This window comes from Papilio polytes, unplaced genomic scaffold (assembly GCF_000836215.1).
Source record: "Papilio polytes unplaced genomic scaffold, Ppol_1.0 DF822733.1, whole genome shotgun sequence".
In the NCBI taxonomy this organism is placed as follows: Eukaryota; Metazoa; Arthropoda; class Insecta; order Lepidoptera; family Papilionidae; genus Papilio; species Papilio polytes.
In genome coordinates this window covers 3,222,386-3,240,284 of record NW_013526471.1, presented here as the reverse complement: position 1 = coordinate 3,240,284, position 17,899 = coordinate 3,222,386, and the positions used below count along the sequence as shown (strand labels likewise).

Below are 17,899 nucleotides of genomic sequence, written 5' to 3'. Positions count from 1 at the left end.
TTATGTGTGACTCTCCCCATAATGGGGCATAAACCTAAGCCTACCCTTAGTTAGGGGTGACTAGGGCATAGTCAACCACGCTGTCCCAGTGCGGGTTGGTTGACTTTAAACATATCGCCGATATATGCAGGTTTCATCACGATGTTTTCCTTCACCGTAAGAACGTCGGGTAAATTATGGCCATATGAAATTCGAAAACCAAAAATCACATTGGTACATGAAGGGATTCGAAGTCGATGAGCCACCGGTGCTCCGATGTTTAACACTTATGATTTGAGCAAATCCCTACATTTTAGGGTTGAACTTTAGACCATAGTATTAGATTTCGCAGCCCCATCTTCACGGTGAGTCACCACTGGGAGGTCGGCACGCGACCTGTCACTGCTCGCTTATCGCGATTCGCAAACCCAGTGAAATATTAAAGACGCCACTCTGTACTTTCACCCTACTGTCACGCTATCTACTAGCTTGTAGGGTTGTAGGGCGGTGCGCGAATTATCTTTATTTTAACACCCCTTCGCTAGATTTTAATTAAACTCTTCAAATTTACCACTTATTACGAGTCAATACTTTTAAATGTTTATTGCTCCCTTATGAGAATTTATCAAACTAAGTTATTATTTTTTTATATCTCTTTACTTAATACACCAAAAGTTTTATTAGAAATGTGTTGTGTAACAATTAATTTCAGGAACATTTTGTTACGTAAAGTTTGATTTCACCGACTATAAAATTGGTTTAATCTTCTTATACAGATTATAGGGTAAAATTTTTAATTTTTTCTAATTAAATATATTATTAAATAATCGAGACAATGGTCTAAAATAAGTTTAAATCTCAAAAGTGAGATGTTATTATTATCAATTTATTTAACACTAGCTCTCACCCGCGACTCCGTCCGCGCGGAATTAAATAATTACAAAAGTGAGTAGCCTATATGTTCTCCCAGACTATCCTCTACGTCTATATGTAATGTCATCGAAATCCGTTAAGCCGTTTAGGCTACAAACTCTAACAAACATCCATCCATCTAAACTTACACATTTATAATATTAAAAAGATTAACATTCAATGCACAACATTACAAAAGGTGTACTAAAACTAAGCTTATCAAATACAAAATTTACGTGATATTCTTTTTATATTATAGTAACTGTAAAGTGTTCAGTAAGAAACTCGCAGTGCAATGTGAACTCGGCATTAGGACTTCGCAATTCATCAATGTCAGGAGTAACATCGGATGTTAGATTGTAAAACGTGTACCTACTCTTGTATACTGATTATATGCACAAGCATATAATCAGTATACAAGAGTAGGTACACGTTGGTTACAAACATACAAATGTTTAACGGCAAAGAGTAGGTACACGTTGGTTACAAACATACAAATGTTTAACGGCAAACTAATTAATCTAACTATTAAATCAAGGTTTAAGTGATAATCTAATCTAATCCAATTGTCTGTTTAAATCCCTAATAAGCTAATGCTGGTCAGTTAACAAGGATAATGGTAAATTGTACATAGTTGTCTAATGACCGGTTTCCCAGCTATTTTTTAACATTTAGTTAGTGTTTTTTGATTCGATAAATTCTCAATATGCGTTTCCGAACAAAAAAAACTTCAGTTTTACTCCATCTTAGTTAAATCTAACACTAATTGATTACTAGGTGATGATAATAAGTTACGCGGTTATGTCTCAAATATATTTCTCTTGGTGCTCTACTTAAATTTTATTCGACGCGACAGACCGCCAGGTACCATCCTCACCATCTCGATGGCTGGCATTCCATCCAACCGTGCGGTTTTCGCGGAACTTTCTGCCCCGCACAGCCGCGTTGTGGAACGGTCTGTCCTCGGCGGTATTTCCAAACCAATACGACTTAGGGTCCTTCAAGAAGCGAGCCTATCATTTCCTCAAAGGCCGGCAACGCATCTGTAGTTCCTCTGGTGTTGCGGATGTCCATGGGCGTCGTTGACCACCTAGGTGTACACGCCGCTCGTTTGCCCCCTTTTACTATAAAAAAAAAAAAAATTCTTTATCTCAGATTTTAAAACCGCTAAAAACTAAACTTTGTTACATCTATTGCCATCTGTAAAAGAAAATATCCAATTGTTTCGTTCCGTTCAGGCTGCGGAAACAAAGGCCTAAAAGCGCCTATGTTTTTTCATTACATTCCTATTTTACAAATGTTTTAACTAAGAAGCGCAAAGCGGATTTTGCTAATTTATATTCTAAGTTATTTATCGAGTGTGTGAATATATTGGCAATACTGTACAGTCAGCTACATAAATATGAATACATTTGCAAAACTTTAGAATCATATTTAAGCCTTTGGTTTTAAGAATACGTCATACGTATTCGTCAATAGTATGATATCGTAGTCGGAAGCATACAGAGGCATACTTGCATTCATATTGAAACCACAGGCATATTCTGTAGCTTTAAAAATGTTTACAGATTTATTTAGGTGACTGTTTCGATTACAGTTATTCATAATAATAAAGTCGCTACTTCTTGTAAATTAACAATCTCATATAACTCCGTTCGAAAACCCCTTGTTATGTTAGCTGTTTGCGGAATTACTTTTTTTTAATTCTCCGTCGACACACGCTAGGTGTTGTATATTCATTAAGATCGACATGAAAAAGGGTTTCCGCTTTAAAGCACTCAGTTTAACATTTTACCAATACATTATTAAGGTTTAGTTCGTCCTATCCAATGTTTAATTTAAATTGATAGAACTACGACAGAACAAATTCTACTTCTTTGATATAAGTAGTAACTTTTCAAATCTATTTGAAAGTGTCTATAGTAATAAGTTGGATATATTTAGCTTAGGAGTGACATAAACACACAAAAGCACTTTGGCTTAGGTAAATGTAGCTTGGCAGTTTTTTATCTATACTATTACAATAAAGCGTAAACACACACTTCTTTATTGCCTAAGATGTCAGCAATTAATGCATATTTTTGTAATAAAAATCCCTACACTTACGTCATGCTTTAGGCTATATATTTTCACGCCATTAAACTTAGGGGGTAAATATTTTGGATAAAAACCTTAATGTGGGAAAGAGACCATAAATTGATGCCAACATCCAGGAAGCAAGGTCATCATGTCATTTTGATATTGGTAATTTGACAAATGTATACAATAAAATAAAATTTTTATAATTTCATGCGGATAAAGTCGCACGGGAACAGCTAGTAATAAGGATATTTGTGGGTCCATCTTCAGGGCGTCTTTCTTCGCGGTGACGTCCTGCCTCGCACTAAAACTAGACGGTGCCGTCACCGGAAGATTATATGTTAGTTACTCCGTTTTTAATTGCATTTTTAATTTCTTACTGTTAGGATCAAAATTAGTACCGTGCTATAGAATTGGCGCAACTCTAGATTATCGGCATAAACGTCACGTCCCTAGCTGACAGCTGTCAATGTCACTAGAAGTATGGATAGATTGGCGCGCATCCAGAGTCCTGGTGAGAAGTGTTGCTGTGAGCGACGGTATCAATTAAATAAGTTGCCTAAAATTACGAAAGTTAAAACAGTTTAAATATGTTATGAATTTCCAATGTTACAATGCTTTCAAATTTATATCATTTTCTATGCAGAAAAAAATTTTAAGGCGTTATTTAAAGTATTATGATTGTTAAAAATATGCATGTCATTGTAAAATTGTATGCTTTCTATGTTTAACATAAAATTGCAATAATCACGACAGATTGTGATTTGCAAATTGTTTGTTTGTCGGTTATTTGTTCTGTAAATTATAATATTCACGTATTCATGCACGCAATGGCTATGCACCCCGCGGTCCTTGCATATTTGGATAATTACATCGCAAGGGTCACGTTTGCTTATACGATATAAATAATGCCGTGACAATTGCATATGAAACTTTGTACGACTGTAATATGAATAAAAACACCAATTCGACTTTGTACAGCTTTAAACTATTGTTAGTTTTTTAACTGATTTGATGTATTTTGTATTCTTGAAGGTTATTAATTAGGTTAATAGTCTGTGCTATAAATCAATACCATTTGTCATAATTTGAAATAGAAAGAATAAGAATATCTTTATTGCTCACTAAAGTTAATTACATAAATCAGTGTTGCCTTGACTACTTAACTAGGATTCCTGTTTTTAAGTAGCCAAGGACTTCCCAATAACAATATAAGTTTTGTAATTGTGATCCAAAACATTATTTAAAATACTTATGTATTGGTTTTAAAATGTCGTAATTGTGCTTGTTGTGTAAATAAACGGATAGTAGTCGGATGTCAAAAATAAGGGTGTTGCATAAGCTCGACGACACGACGGCCATATTGGTAAGGTTATTCTGTGCAAATTGGAAGAAAACATAAGAGGTAATGAAGACTATATTTTATTAAAGACGATACGATAACGAAGTTAAACTTTCACAAATAATTGAACCAAGAAAAAATACCTTTTATGCGAAACTTTAGATGGATGTTTGTTAGAGTTTGTAGCCTAAACTGCTGACGGATCTCGATGAAATTTGGTATAGATATAGAGCATAGTGTAGAAGAAAACATGGGTTCCTTTTTTTTTAATTCCACGCGGACGGGATCGCAGGCGAATACCTATATATGTGCACATAATAACTTCAAAATAATAAGAAACGTTTACTTCCAACTTTCGTAGTTCGCTGTCTATACAGGTTTATACAAGGAAAATAGTTTCAAGAAATAATGAAATTAATTTATATCAAGCATATTTTAAGGCTATGAACAAAGTCAATTCACTTGATAGCTATTATTATTCATGAATAAGGATATCTAGCCTCAATTATAAATTCATAAAAGTGGAAATTAAAATTATGTAGTTTGTGTTAGTAATTATAGATTTAATTGTGGTAGAGCCAGATCAGCTAGTTGAGTTAATAAAACCAAAAAGTCTTCTCACTAATTGACGGTACATACAGTACGTATGCACAAAAACATTTACAGGGTAGCTAGTCGGGCAAAAGTAAGGAAATGAGTAGGAATTACTTTTGCATAAATCTTGCACCCTGCATTAAGACGCGTACTTTTGTACTTTCCCCTCGAGACGTTATAGATGCAGACCGCAGCTTATTTGATGTTTATAGTTGGTTAACAAGAGAAAATCCCAGCGAACGTCACGCAAATGGTTCGGGCACGTGCCGATACCCCCGCGATAGCTGCAAAACATTTGCTAGACGATTTACAAACACACCGCCTGAGTTAACGCTTGATGGATTTTAGGGTTCCGATTTCTTTAGTTAAAAAATAATTGTCCTATGTTTTGATATACTTTATCTCAGAAAGCTATCAAGTATATACCTAAATGTGTAAAGGATTTTTATACTGTTGTGTTTCATCTGGCATTTTAAAAAATAGAATTTGAGCAGAGTTAAATATTTCACCTTATCCATGTTGTTCAGCTATTATTTTACAATAAATGTTGGTATTAGTAACACAGCTTTTTAATATGAAAGTCTGTGTACTTTCTCGTGAAAACACAACAATAATTACTGTCAATAAATATTAGTACCGAACCCTGGTCATGGAAATAGAATGCACTTGACAATAATTGCATTGTTAGTATCGCCCCTGACAGATAAATTGTTAGGTTATTGATTGGCAGTTAGCAACGCCCCAAGTAATACTTTATCTTTTATAAATCCATGTCCTCGTATGCTTAGGGTACATTAATGTCTACCATTTTCTAGTTAAAATCATACTTCATACTAATATTACAAATGCGAAAGTTTAGATGAATGAATTAAAATGAAATAGAATGTTTGTAGCCTTAACGGCTGAAAGGATTTCGATGAAATTTGCTAAAGATTTAGAGGATAGTCTCGAAGAATACTAAGGCTACTCCCTTTTGTTTTTTTTTATTCCGCGCGGACAGAGACGCGGGTGAAAGCTAGTCATACTAATATTATAAATACGAAAGTTTAGATTGATAGATGAATGTTTGTTTAAGTTTGTAGCCTATACGACTGAATAGATCTCGGTGAAATTTGGAATAGATGTAGAGCATAGTCTGGAAGAACACATAGGCTACTTACTCTTGTTTTTTTTTTGTTTCTGCGTTTTTACTTAGTTTTTACATAATTGTATTATTACGCAATACATTTCCATTATCTTCCAGTATTTCGTAAAGCAGTAGATTCGTAACAATCCATCTGAAGCTTGTGTTACACTTTGCAAGTAAAGAAGCATTTCGCAAAGAGTTTTAGATTTATTATTATACTTTAGACCTTGTAAGTTTTGATTTCAAACAAAGCATTTGAATTGAAATAATCATTGCATTTCTTTTGCGCCCTAAAGCGGGGTCTCGTCAGTTGTTTTTTTTGTTTCTATTCGACGGAATAGAAATCGTTAACGCCAACCATGTGTTCCAAATATTCAGTGCGGTGTTGACGTTTTTATACTTGTCTCTTCTGTGTGAAGATTTCGAATAATTGTTCTTTTATGGTTTAATATAATACCAACGCCGAGTGTTTAGTTCTTGATGACAGTTTGATGTCGCGATAACAATTTATAGGACATGTTCTGAATATTAAATTTAAAATTGTCTGGTAATGTCATATTTTTAGATATACGTCTTTCTTTTATAGTTTTATGAGAGAAGTTATGTGTGGTATTAAATCTTAATAGACCTATGTATAACCTAAATTATGTACTACTATTAAAGAACAAGCACACGGTGCTTGTGTTTTCAGTCGATAATTCTGTTTTGTTTATTGAAAAAAGTGCTAAATAACACAAATATTTAATACTTCAGATAATTTAATAGTCAATTTATTTAAACAAAAATAACAAACCGACACTTACATATTAAGTTCCCTTATATTTAAGTTTTAATCTAAAGACAATTCACTTGCAGGAATAGTATCGAATAGAGCTGCAATAGAGTTAATGACTTTGTCAACGACGGTTTTAATGACTGGTGGTCCAACTTCTGTGATGATTTCATTGCCGCTGTTTGCGACAAGATCACGGGCTACACTCCCTGCGAACAAAAGGATTTTAATTATAGACAATTAAATTATTTAATGACAGTAATTGGTTACTTCAGTTCTATTGCGTCACAATCTGCAAAGTTATGTTTTTTACACGAGGGTAGAACATAGAGGCAGTGTTATGTGCATCAAAAGTTTTCGATATACGTAGTAACAAAAAATTATCGATTCATCGAAACTTTCACATGTATATGAAGGATGAGGAAATTATATATCTGTGTATTAGATATGAGAATAAATTATTAAGTAGTGACATCTGTGGTGTGTTTTTAAAATAACAGATGTCGAAGGAGGTTCATGCGATTTAAATGCAGATGGCGCTACCTTACAAGCTGAATTTAAGCCAGTCAGAACAATTTTAAAATAATGTAAACATTACATTTCAATTATTCTAATTAATAATGTATTTACCCAAAACTTCGTTTCCGTTGAAGAGATTTTCGAAAACAACTTCTGATTTATCTTTCAACTCATAAGAATGTTTCCATTGCTTGATTTTCCAGTTAGCGGATTCAAAATTAACGTCCACTTCAACACTTACTTCAGCTTTCCCTGAAAAAAATTGCTTTAATATTAATCCTTTATAGTTATTTTATGAAAAATTGCACATGAATTTATTTAAACTAGCTTTAGCCCGCGACTCCGTCCGCGAGTAAATAAAATAAACAAAAGCATGTAGCCTATTTTTCTAGACTACATTCTACATCTATGCCAAATTTCACCGAGATCTGCTTAGCAGTTTAGGTTACAAATTCTAACATCCATCCATCTAAACTTTCGCATTTTAAATAAAAAATGTTAGTTAACCATTTTCATAAATAATTATGGTTCTAGAATATTTATATTGATTTGTTCTATTTCGATTTATTTGTTTAATCTTTTTGTCATGACTTAGCGTTCAAATTCCTCATTTTTATTCAAATAAACGCTCTTATTTTTTAAAAACAAACTGACCTTACTTATACATCACGGAAGTTATTATGAATGACCGAAAATGCGTACGTTAAAATTAACTCATAATAAAACGAATTGATCAAGTGAACTATGCAGTGAAGGTCGGTGATCCGGAAAGTGATATAATTAAGTCAAACTTTACGATTTTATCTCAACGACAGTAAACCTGATAAAATGTATAAAGAATTTGAATTTTTTTTCATTAAAATTTTGAGAAGCAAAATCACAAAGTGGATCATAAACATCAACGCAATTGCTGTACATGAAAAAAAAAACAATCAAATTGAGAACCTCCTCATTTTTAAAGTCGTTAATATGTTACTTGTAAGGACACATTTTGCGGAAAGATAAGATACTAATGAGACTAAGTGGGGATGACTATAACGGAAAGAAGAAAGACCCTAGAAAATATATAGATTATGTGAAAGAAGTTATACGAAGAAGGTAGTTAATTCAGATGTATGGAAGAGAACTGCATACTGTAGCTGAAGAGGGCGCTGAAGAGGGTACTAAAGAGGGCAGGGTGATGTTGAGGATATGCAGGGTATTTAGTATAAAGATTTACTGACGAAATGAAGAGGTCGAATGGAACAGAACAAATTATAAGATTCCACTTGTTGGAAAACTGTAAAACAATCAGATAATGCTTTTCACATATTCACATGAATCCTACCACATTAATAAAAAAATCGAAGAATATATTATTGCACATAGGAGCGTTGTTAGGTAGGTCAATAGTAAAACTTTAAAAAAAAAAAAAACTCAACATACTTAGTTTGACGTGGATTGGTCCCTTGCCTTCGATAGGTAGGATGAGCAGCTTCCCATTCATCTCATAGGATCCGTCCATGTCGACAGAGCATAGCAACTTAATCAGGAGTTTTCCTTTTGATTTATCAATTCTGGAATGATAATAGAAGTTTTATTTATATGTTTTTCTTCCGGTCAACTTCAAAAATATGAATACACAAGCTTTGGCCCGCGACGCCGTCCGCAGGAAATTAAAAAAACAATAGTGAGTAGCCTATTTTATCCTATCCTACATTTATGTATGTCTAATTCCATCGAGATCCGTTTAGCAGTTTAGGCTACAAACATCCATCAATCCATCCATCCATTTAAACTTTTGCGTTTATAATATTAGTAAGATTTACAGAAGTTTAAAAACTTATGTAACTGTGACTTTGCTTTCAAAAACATGTATGCAAGTATTGATCAATAGGAAAAATTCGTATCATTTTTGAAACCAAAGGGATATACCAGACTAACTGTAGTCCGTTATTTCACTATATTGAATTCCTTATGATAAGGGACATAGTGAATACATACACTAAATTTGAATCTAACATTAGAAAAACTGTAGATTTTGGTTTGTTCATGTTACATACGTCGTTATTAATTGTTTATTTAAAGTTTTGTATTACAAATTTACGATAGTTTAAATAGGAGCCATCAAAAGGTTTGCCAGTATTATTAAACATTATAATTTTATTAAAATAACACATAATTTTATAAAAAGATTTTCCTGCACAAGATTTTAAATTCATTGTGTTAAAATTATAAATAAAAATTACTTACTTAATCTTTTTCACTTCAGAATTTTTAAGGCCTTTGAATGTGACATCGGTTAAGATGAGTTTCAAATTGGGTGAACTTGCGTCGATATTATGAAATGTTACTGGATCCAGAGTTTCGACGCCGTTATCGGGAAGACCAGCCGCAAATATCGGTATCATATAGTTACTTGATGCCTTCAAACATTTAGAGTCGTTTGTTGCACATTTCTTGTTGACGGGCACTGTGGAAAGATACATTTTTAATCTGTTGTTCGTATACAAAATTTACGTCACTCATAAACAGTGGACCTAGTGCGAAAAACTGCGAGAGTAAATTCGTATCGTGGACAGAATTTATATGAGATTTGTGGAGTGATCGACCCGAATGTACAATTAGAAATTTCGTAGATGTCGATAAGATTCTGCTTGCACATTTTCTTTCAATGTCCAAGAATCGCAATTTGGAGTCGCAGCTAAAATGAACACCGACTACTTTTATCTGTGGGTCCAAAATTTAGCTGTTTTTTTTGTAATTAGGTTTGAATATCTCTTGCCTTTCGTAGCTAGGCTTACATTTTAAACTTCCGTAGTCAGCTAACAGATTAAAAAATAAAGGTCATATTGATTTTAAAATATCACAAATTGAATTGTATTTAAATAAATTTTCGATTATAATAGTATATCGAATTTTAATTATGCAAATTTTCACAAGGATATTCGTTTAAAAACATTTTAAGTTAGGCTTTTGTATGTTATAATTTATAAAATTAAAATAAATTACACTAATTGTAACACTGACACCCTTGTCTAGCTTCTCCTGTTCCACTGGGTTGCCTATAATATATTGCTCATAGCAATAAGGCTGCCCTTGCATATATTTTGTTTATATTTTAAGATTTGTATTATTATTATTTAGTTTTTGTGCAAAAAGTTTTAAATAAACAAATAAAATAATTTCTATTTTTTTTTACAAATTGTAATAATTAGATCGTCTTGTCGAAGATCTCTCATACTAGAATAAAATAAACAAAAATAATTTAATTCCGAAATAAATCAGTAACGGAATTTAAGCAAAAAGCCTCTCGGTGTGTTTATTGAAATTACATAATAATTATAAATATTCTTAAATCCATTATCATCAATTATACATTGCATTATATTAAAAAATCTTGTTATTATTTACCTGCACTTGCATCGATAGAATAGAATACTGCAAAAAGGAGCGTTACAACTAAACTTTTTTCCCGCATTTTGCTTGGAGATTATGTCAATGGAAACAACGCGCAAGTCCAATGCTACTTTTATAATGTGGCGCTGTTAATATAATCTCAGTATTTATAAGTTGCTGTCAAAACCAGACTAACAACTTTATGTGTCATAATTCCCTATAAACTTTTAGGGTTCCGCTCGAATCTTCCTCTAGAAAATTCATCTGTTTTTGATGTATTTTTGGCTGAATGAAATTTCTGTATACCTAAGAATTTTCTGAATTCGGAATCAACATAGCTTTAATCCGGATTCTATTCGCTATCGCCGCTAAGAAGACTCCAATTCCGTCCAATACATACAATATTATTTGATTTGGATGTTTTTTTTTAAATCATAAAATTATAAAATAAATAGCTAAGTAAAATTTATTGTTACAAATATTATATGCAACCTCTAATGGAGAGCTCTCTCTATTTTTTTTTAAATTAGGAAGTGACCAAAGCATTTCGTCACTGCCTTGTATTACGAATAAGTAATTAAATATCTTTTGTTCATACATTTTTACTTGTAATTTTTTTTAAACTTTTTACACAAAAAACACTTTAGTAACTAATAACATCATTTTAACTACCATGAAAAACTATGTACCTACTAGTTTTAAACAATTAATATTTAAATAATATTCTGAAAAACTACAATACACAAGAAAAATGTTACAAAAAGTGTAATGATACAATTAGTAAAAAACTGATACTGTAATGTTTTTTTTTTGTAATATATTTGTTAATTACAAATGCCACAGTTTGGACGGATGGATGTTAGAAGATGTCTGAAGTGTCACATTACTGTCTAAAAAAAACATAGGCTCCTATCTAAGTTTTTTTTAAATTCCGTGAGGGCGAAATCATGGGCAAAATCGATTTTTTATTAGGTGTATTCATTTAAAGGTTTTCTTACAGAGGATTTCTGTAAGGAAACGTGTTTACTCTCTTTTTCAAAGAATATAGACGATAACATATTTTTATAAATGTGATTTGGCAATGTAAATCCATTAATTTTTTAAATTCTATTAATTAACAGACTACTGTGAATATTAACAAGACGTTATAAAGTCTGATTTTTAAATTCATAAAACAAGACAGTTTTTTATTACTTTTTACAATGAACAACCACGGTCCGTCAATTCTTATATCGTGTATATATTATTATATTACCTAAACACGTCTTCCTTAGTAACTAATCGTATTGATAACCTCACTTTATTGTTTTTCATATTTATATTATCCTCATGTACATTAAACCAGTTCTAGTAAATAGAAAATTGTATTAGTAGTTAATTTATTTTTATGTTAAAACTAGCTGTTCCCGTGCGACTTCATTGGCATGAAAAATTTATTTTATTGTTTACATCTGTCAAATTATCATGTAAAATGACATGACATGATGAACTTTGCTTCCTTCATGTTGGCAGCAATTTATGTTCTCTTTCCCATATTAGGTTTTTTTATCCAAAATTACCCCCTAAGTTTAATGGCGTGAAAATATATAGCCTAAAACGTGACGTAAGTGTAGGGCATTTTACTAGAAGAAGTATTATTCAAAAATATACCGTAATTGCTAACATCTTGAGCAACAAAGGAGTGTGTTTACGCTTTATTATAATAGTATAGATATAAATAAGATGGCAAATAAGCTGGATGAACTACGATTGTCTCGTTGGCGATTCTTCTCTAAGTGGAACACCGCGGAATTCCGTGATTGTACATACAAAATCATGCATATACAAACTTGTAAAAACATTAGCCTCCTGTCGGCCGGGCAATTAGACAGTAGTATATAAACATCACGAATTATATACTCACTTGACCATCGCCTTTTAGTTTTTATATATACAACCTACGTCACCAAATATAAAGAAAAACTATTTTATATTGATATTTGTACAACGACCGCTAAGTGATTTGTTGACAAGCAGTGTTCAATAACTTTTTGTTATCATACAAAATAAATAATACTCATTCTATGACCTTTGGTTAAGGTTGGCAGCTTTTTATTAATAACAAAAAAAAACTATAGTTCAAAGGAATTTTAATGAGTACCTAAATCAGGTCTTTAAAAATTTCCATGAAGCAAAGTAATTGAAAAACGATATGAATCACGGCTTCTAAAAATGTTTTCTTATCTTACTAATCTTGCTAATATTATAAATGCGAAAGTTTTGATGGATGGTTGAATGGATGGATGTTTGTTAGCGTTTGTCGCCTAAAGGGCTGAACGGATCTTAATGTAATTCCGCACAGATGTAGAGCATAGTCTAGAAGAACACATAGGCTACTTTTTATCCCGGGAATACGGTTCCATTGGGATTCATTAATTTTGTATTTTAATGTTCAATCGGTAATTCTGCAACGGTTCAACATATCTTATTGAAATTTGGCCCAGATATAAAACAAAGTCTGGGGTACACATTGGATAAGGTTCATCGAAGAAAAATGTCCGAATCCCAAGAGACACGTAGTTTTTTGTTATTTACATAGTTCGTGTGTTGTTTAATACCACGCGAACGAAGTCGCGGGCAAGAGCTAGTATTTAATATTATAAATGCAACAATTTGTATGGATGTTGCTGGATTATACTGGATAAAAAGTACATACAATGCTATTGCTAGTCAAAGAATTTCGGGAACAATTACCCCTACTACCAAAGTACCCTACCCTCTCTGGTTTTCTGAGAACATCTTACCAAGACCTCATCACAATCTTTAGTAGTTTCAGAATACACGTGGGAAATATGTTTTTTTAGTCTTTACATGCGTTCACCGAGAGACTTGAACTCTACCCAACGGGTGACTAGGCCTTAGTCTATTAAAATTAAAAAAATCTAAAAAAACATAAAATCATATAAAACTAAAATAAAATAATATTTTTTTTAATAAAAAATAATAAAGATATAAGTTGAATGTGCATTTTTTTAATGAAAATGTAAGTAACAATTTAAAAATTATAATATTTATTTGTTTTTATTTTTGGGTCTTTGTTTAACGTTGCGAATCTTCTCTTTTATGTATTTGTTAAAATTTTATGATTATTAATATTCACGTGGTGTAAGAACAATATCCTTATGTATATGTAGGGACAAATCTTTACTAGTTTTCCCCGCGACTCCGTCCGCACCGAATTAAAAAAAAAGTGGGTAGCCTTTATATTCTTCCAGATTATCCTCCACATCTATACCAAATTTTATCGAAATCCGTTCAGCCGTTTCTCTAACAAACATCCTTCCATCTATAAACTTTTGCATTTATAATATTAGTATGAAGTATAATGAAGCGTAAACACACAATTCTTTGATATGTAGGAGTCACATTATAATAATCAATCGCACAAAAGTGTTATAGTTTAATCAAAGGTGTGCGCCCGCTCTTAAGTCTCATGCAGATGAAGCCGCATGGGACTAGCTAGTTTAATATAATCTGGTGTAAATACCACAACCACAAAGAAGATAGTCTTGTAGTTAATATAATACTGTTCGGTTGAGTGTGGTGCGACTGATTCTTAAAGGATGGATATGAAATGGGGGAGGAATGGGACATTAAAAAATTTTTTATACCTCTCTCCAATAGAGGTAGGGAACTCATTTGTAACATTATAAGCATGGTAACGGCCACTTAACACTAAAATATAAAATACTATCCTCGATAACCTTGAATGACATTGAAGTAAGATCACCTATTATTGCGGTTGAACAAGCTTAGAAAATCTCGAATTCGTTTTGTTTATCCGTGTTAAAGCGGCCATTGATCTGTTGACTTTGAAATTTAAAATAAAAATATATGTAATTAGCAACAGTGCGTTATTTCAATAACTGAAAATTGTAATAAAATTCCTATAGTTGTCATTTTTCACACCTTTTTCGGCGTTGTTTGAAGTTTTTATTTCATTAGATGTTAAAAAATTTGATAAAATAGTTAATCAATCAAATTGATTTATAACTTTCTCGTCCTAAAACGTATATGTTATTATTTATTTATATGTTTTTATTTTTTTTTTCGCACACACCTTTTACTAAACTACTCACGACTGTTTAGTCGCGCTTACGCAGGTACGCACACTACTCGGTTTTTAGTAATGCAACTAAACAATTGAATTGGCTGCAAAACAATCGAGAATCGCACAACTGTCATGCGATAGTTTAGTCATAAGTGTGCGCTTATAAGAAGCAAGCGGTCATTTAAATTCATTGGAATATCGAAGTAATCGATGCCTATAGACAACTTTGCAATTGCAGATGGCGTGTTATTGCAAATTATGTCGGGTTCAACTAGTTATGTAATAAGAAAAATACAAGAGTTACATAGGTACTAATATAATACTTAATAAGTGTACAACTGTAGGCAGAATAATCAAATTAACCTGTCAAGTAGCGGTTTTACCTAATTTGATTGAGTTTGACATTATAAATTATATTTAACCTGTGGTAATTCAAAGTTTTTTCCTAAAGTTTATAAGTCAACAAAAATCAGTTCCTACAGAAGGCTATATGAAAGTATTCATCGGAAAAATGTAATAAACTAGCTTTAAAAAAAAAACAAAAGTGAGTAGCCTATACGTTCTTCCAGGCTATCCGCCACGTATATGCCAAATTTCATCGAGATCTGTTCAGCCGTTTAGGGTACAAACTAACATCCATCTAACGTTTAGCATTCATAATATTAGTAAGATAAACTCACTAACCTAAGTACTAATAATCTAATTTAAAAAAAACTATTAAAAAAGTGTATGCTTTGTTAAAACAGGTCTGACTTGTCGTTAAAACTTTTTACTCACATCGTGGTCCCAAAGAAAAACTTATACGTTGGTATTTAGTGTAACAAAAACTAAACAAACCCGTATTTCGGGTCGTCAGATGCGATTCCTATGTTCAACCACCTATTATTTTTAATAGGCCGTTGACTCGCCTAAAAAAAACAACATCGATATATCGAAAATTCCCATAAGTAAAAATCTCAATGATCAAGAAAGAAAACTATCAAATCGTTTAAATTGAGTGATATGATACATAAATACTTCGTTTTAGGTTAATTCTTAACAAATAATCAATAATATTCCCTAAACAAAATGATACGAGATCTATTCCGATGGCTATTAAAATTATTTTTATAAGACAGGATTATACAGGTTAAAATGAATATTAAAAGTTTCATGAAAACAAGGTAATTTCTAAAACAGAATAAAAAACTATCAACTGACTGTACCCATGACATTTGCGGAAAAATGTAAATCGCCATCATCTTCTTACTATACGTCCCCACTGAGCGACTCAATGCCTACGCTAAGTTAGCGCTGATTAAGCCATACTTAACCACCCTGGTCTCAGTGCCTGTAAATTTCTTCGCCGCTATTTGCAGGCATTACAATGTTTTTATTCACCATAAGAGCATCGGGTAAATTAAATTTGAATTTCGAAAAAGACATTTGTAAACGGCGGGATTCGAACCTGTAGATTACATGACAAGTTAATCCCTGAGCCACTGACACTCGACAAATGTAATTGAGTAAAAGACAACAACATCTGTTACTAGTGCAAAGTAAACGACAGTCGATAGTTAATAAAAAGACATTGATAAATGATTACTAATTACGAGTACTAACAACGTGTAATAGATGCGTTATTATTCAAAGTGATTAGTATTGTATTGTAATGAGTTATTAATGTAATGACATTTAAGCGAGGCAGTCCTAATAACATGTTCGAAGAAAACTTCGTGTTTTTCTACCAATACTTTTAATACTAGGAACTTGGTACTCTAGTAATCGATTTCTCGGATAAGCTCTGATCTGTATAAATGGATATGTCTTTGGTTGGAAATTACAACTTTTTTCTCTTTCTCTTTCGCTCAGTTTCATTTTGATTTACAAAGATGATTCGATTAACTTGAAATGAAAATAAATAAAGGAAGTAGAATTTGAAAAAAACCTTGGACAAGTTATTGAGGACTGTTTTTAGGTAAGGTCTTACTAATTATGACATATCAGAGTTTTTGACACATTAATTACTCAATCTTAATATCTCACTTAATATAATAAATGTGAAAGTTTAGATGGATGGATTGATGTTTGTTAGAGTTTGAAGCCTAATCTGCTCAACGGATCTCAATGAAATTTGGCATACATGTAGCGGATAGTCTGTAAGAACACAAAGGCTACTTGGTTTTATTTTTTTTAATATCACGCGGGCGAAAGCTAGTTTGTTATAATAATGTAATAACAATATGACACTATACTTATGACAACTAGCGCCATCTTTTGCGAAGAAGCTACTTTTCCTTTTAGCCTGCAATACAAAGCGAGGATACAAAATAATACAATCCTTAATATTGATCCAGAGAGTTTGGAAGAGAGAGAGAGATATGTACATCTTCCTTATCAACAGTTTTGTTTTATCCTTATGTCCTACGGTCAATAGTATATGTTGCACCACCCGCCATCGTGTACAAATTCCACTCATTTACATAGTTCACTAAAAAGTCCCAGCAATGCTCGCGAATTACCAACCACAGATCACAGGAAAACATTAGAAAGGACATTCAAAAAATGGTTATAACATCCCATTTTATCACCATCTAATTTGTAACGGTTATTGCTTTATTATCTTGTGTCATTGTTAGCAATACCAATTTTGGGATATAGTTTGATTAGGCGATCGCTCAGATTGCCTATTGGTATGCAAATTACTCACGGTACGATCTCATATTCATGCTAAGAAAACTCGCCGAAGACGCTAATAGAACTAAAACCGGCACTGACAATTAAACTATCACTATTAATAATTAATGTTAACAAACAAATTCTTAACATTGCTCATAAAATTCTGCAAGGGGTGTAATTATGCTTTAACATTTTTATTGTTTTCATTCACCTTTATCTAAATACTTTTAAACTTTATTTGCCTCTCAATTAAAACTAGCCGTGGAACTATTTCATCGAAATATGTTTAGTACTTAGGGTAGACCTCTATAGGGTCATATAGATTTTAAATTGAAACAGATCATAGTCCTTTGTTTTCATTTATTTTTGACCGACTTCCCAAAAGAAGGAGGTACTCAATTCGTCTGTATGTTTTTTTTTTTTTTATTTTTTTTTTTATGTGTGTTACGG

At 32.2% G+C, this 17,899-nt stretch overlaps 1 protein-coding gene across 1 annotated transcript; it reads right to left on the bottom strand.

Annotated features, from left to right (window-relative positions):
- Positions 1-6,772: 6,772 nt before the first annotated feature.
- On the bottom strand, positions 6,773-10,849 carry LOC106105752 (protein takeout-like). The gene is made up of 5 exons (XM_013286187.1): positions 10,717-10,849; positions 9,556-9,775; positions 8,749-8,879; positions 7,435-7,575; positions 6,773-7,013 (listed from the first exon to the last, which is right to left on the bottom strand). The coding sequence occupies exons 1-5, from the start codon at positions 10,781-10,783 to the stop codon at positions 6,862-6,864; spliced, it is 711 nt and encodes a 236-aa protein (XP_013141641.1). The 5' UTR covers positions 10,784-10,849; the 3' UTR covers positions 6,773-6,861.
- Positions 10,850-17,899: the final 7,050 nt, after the last annotated feature.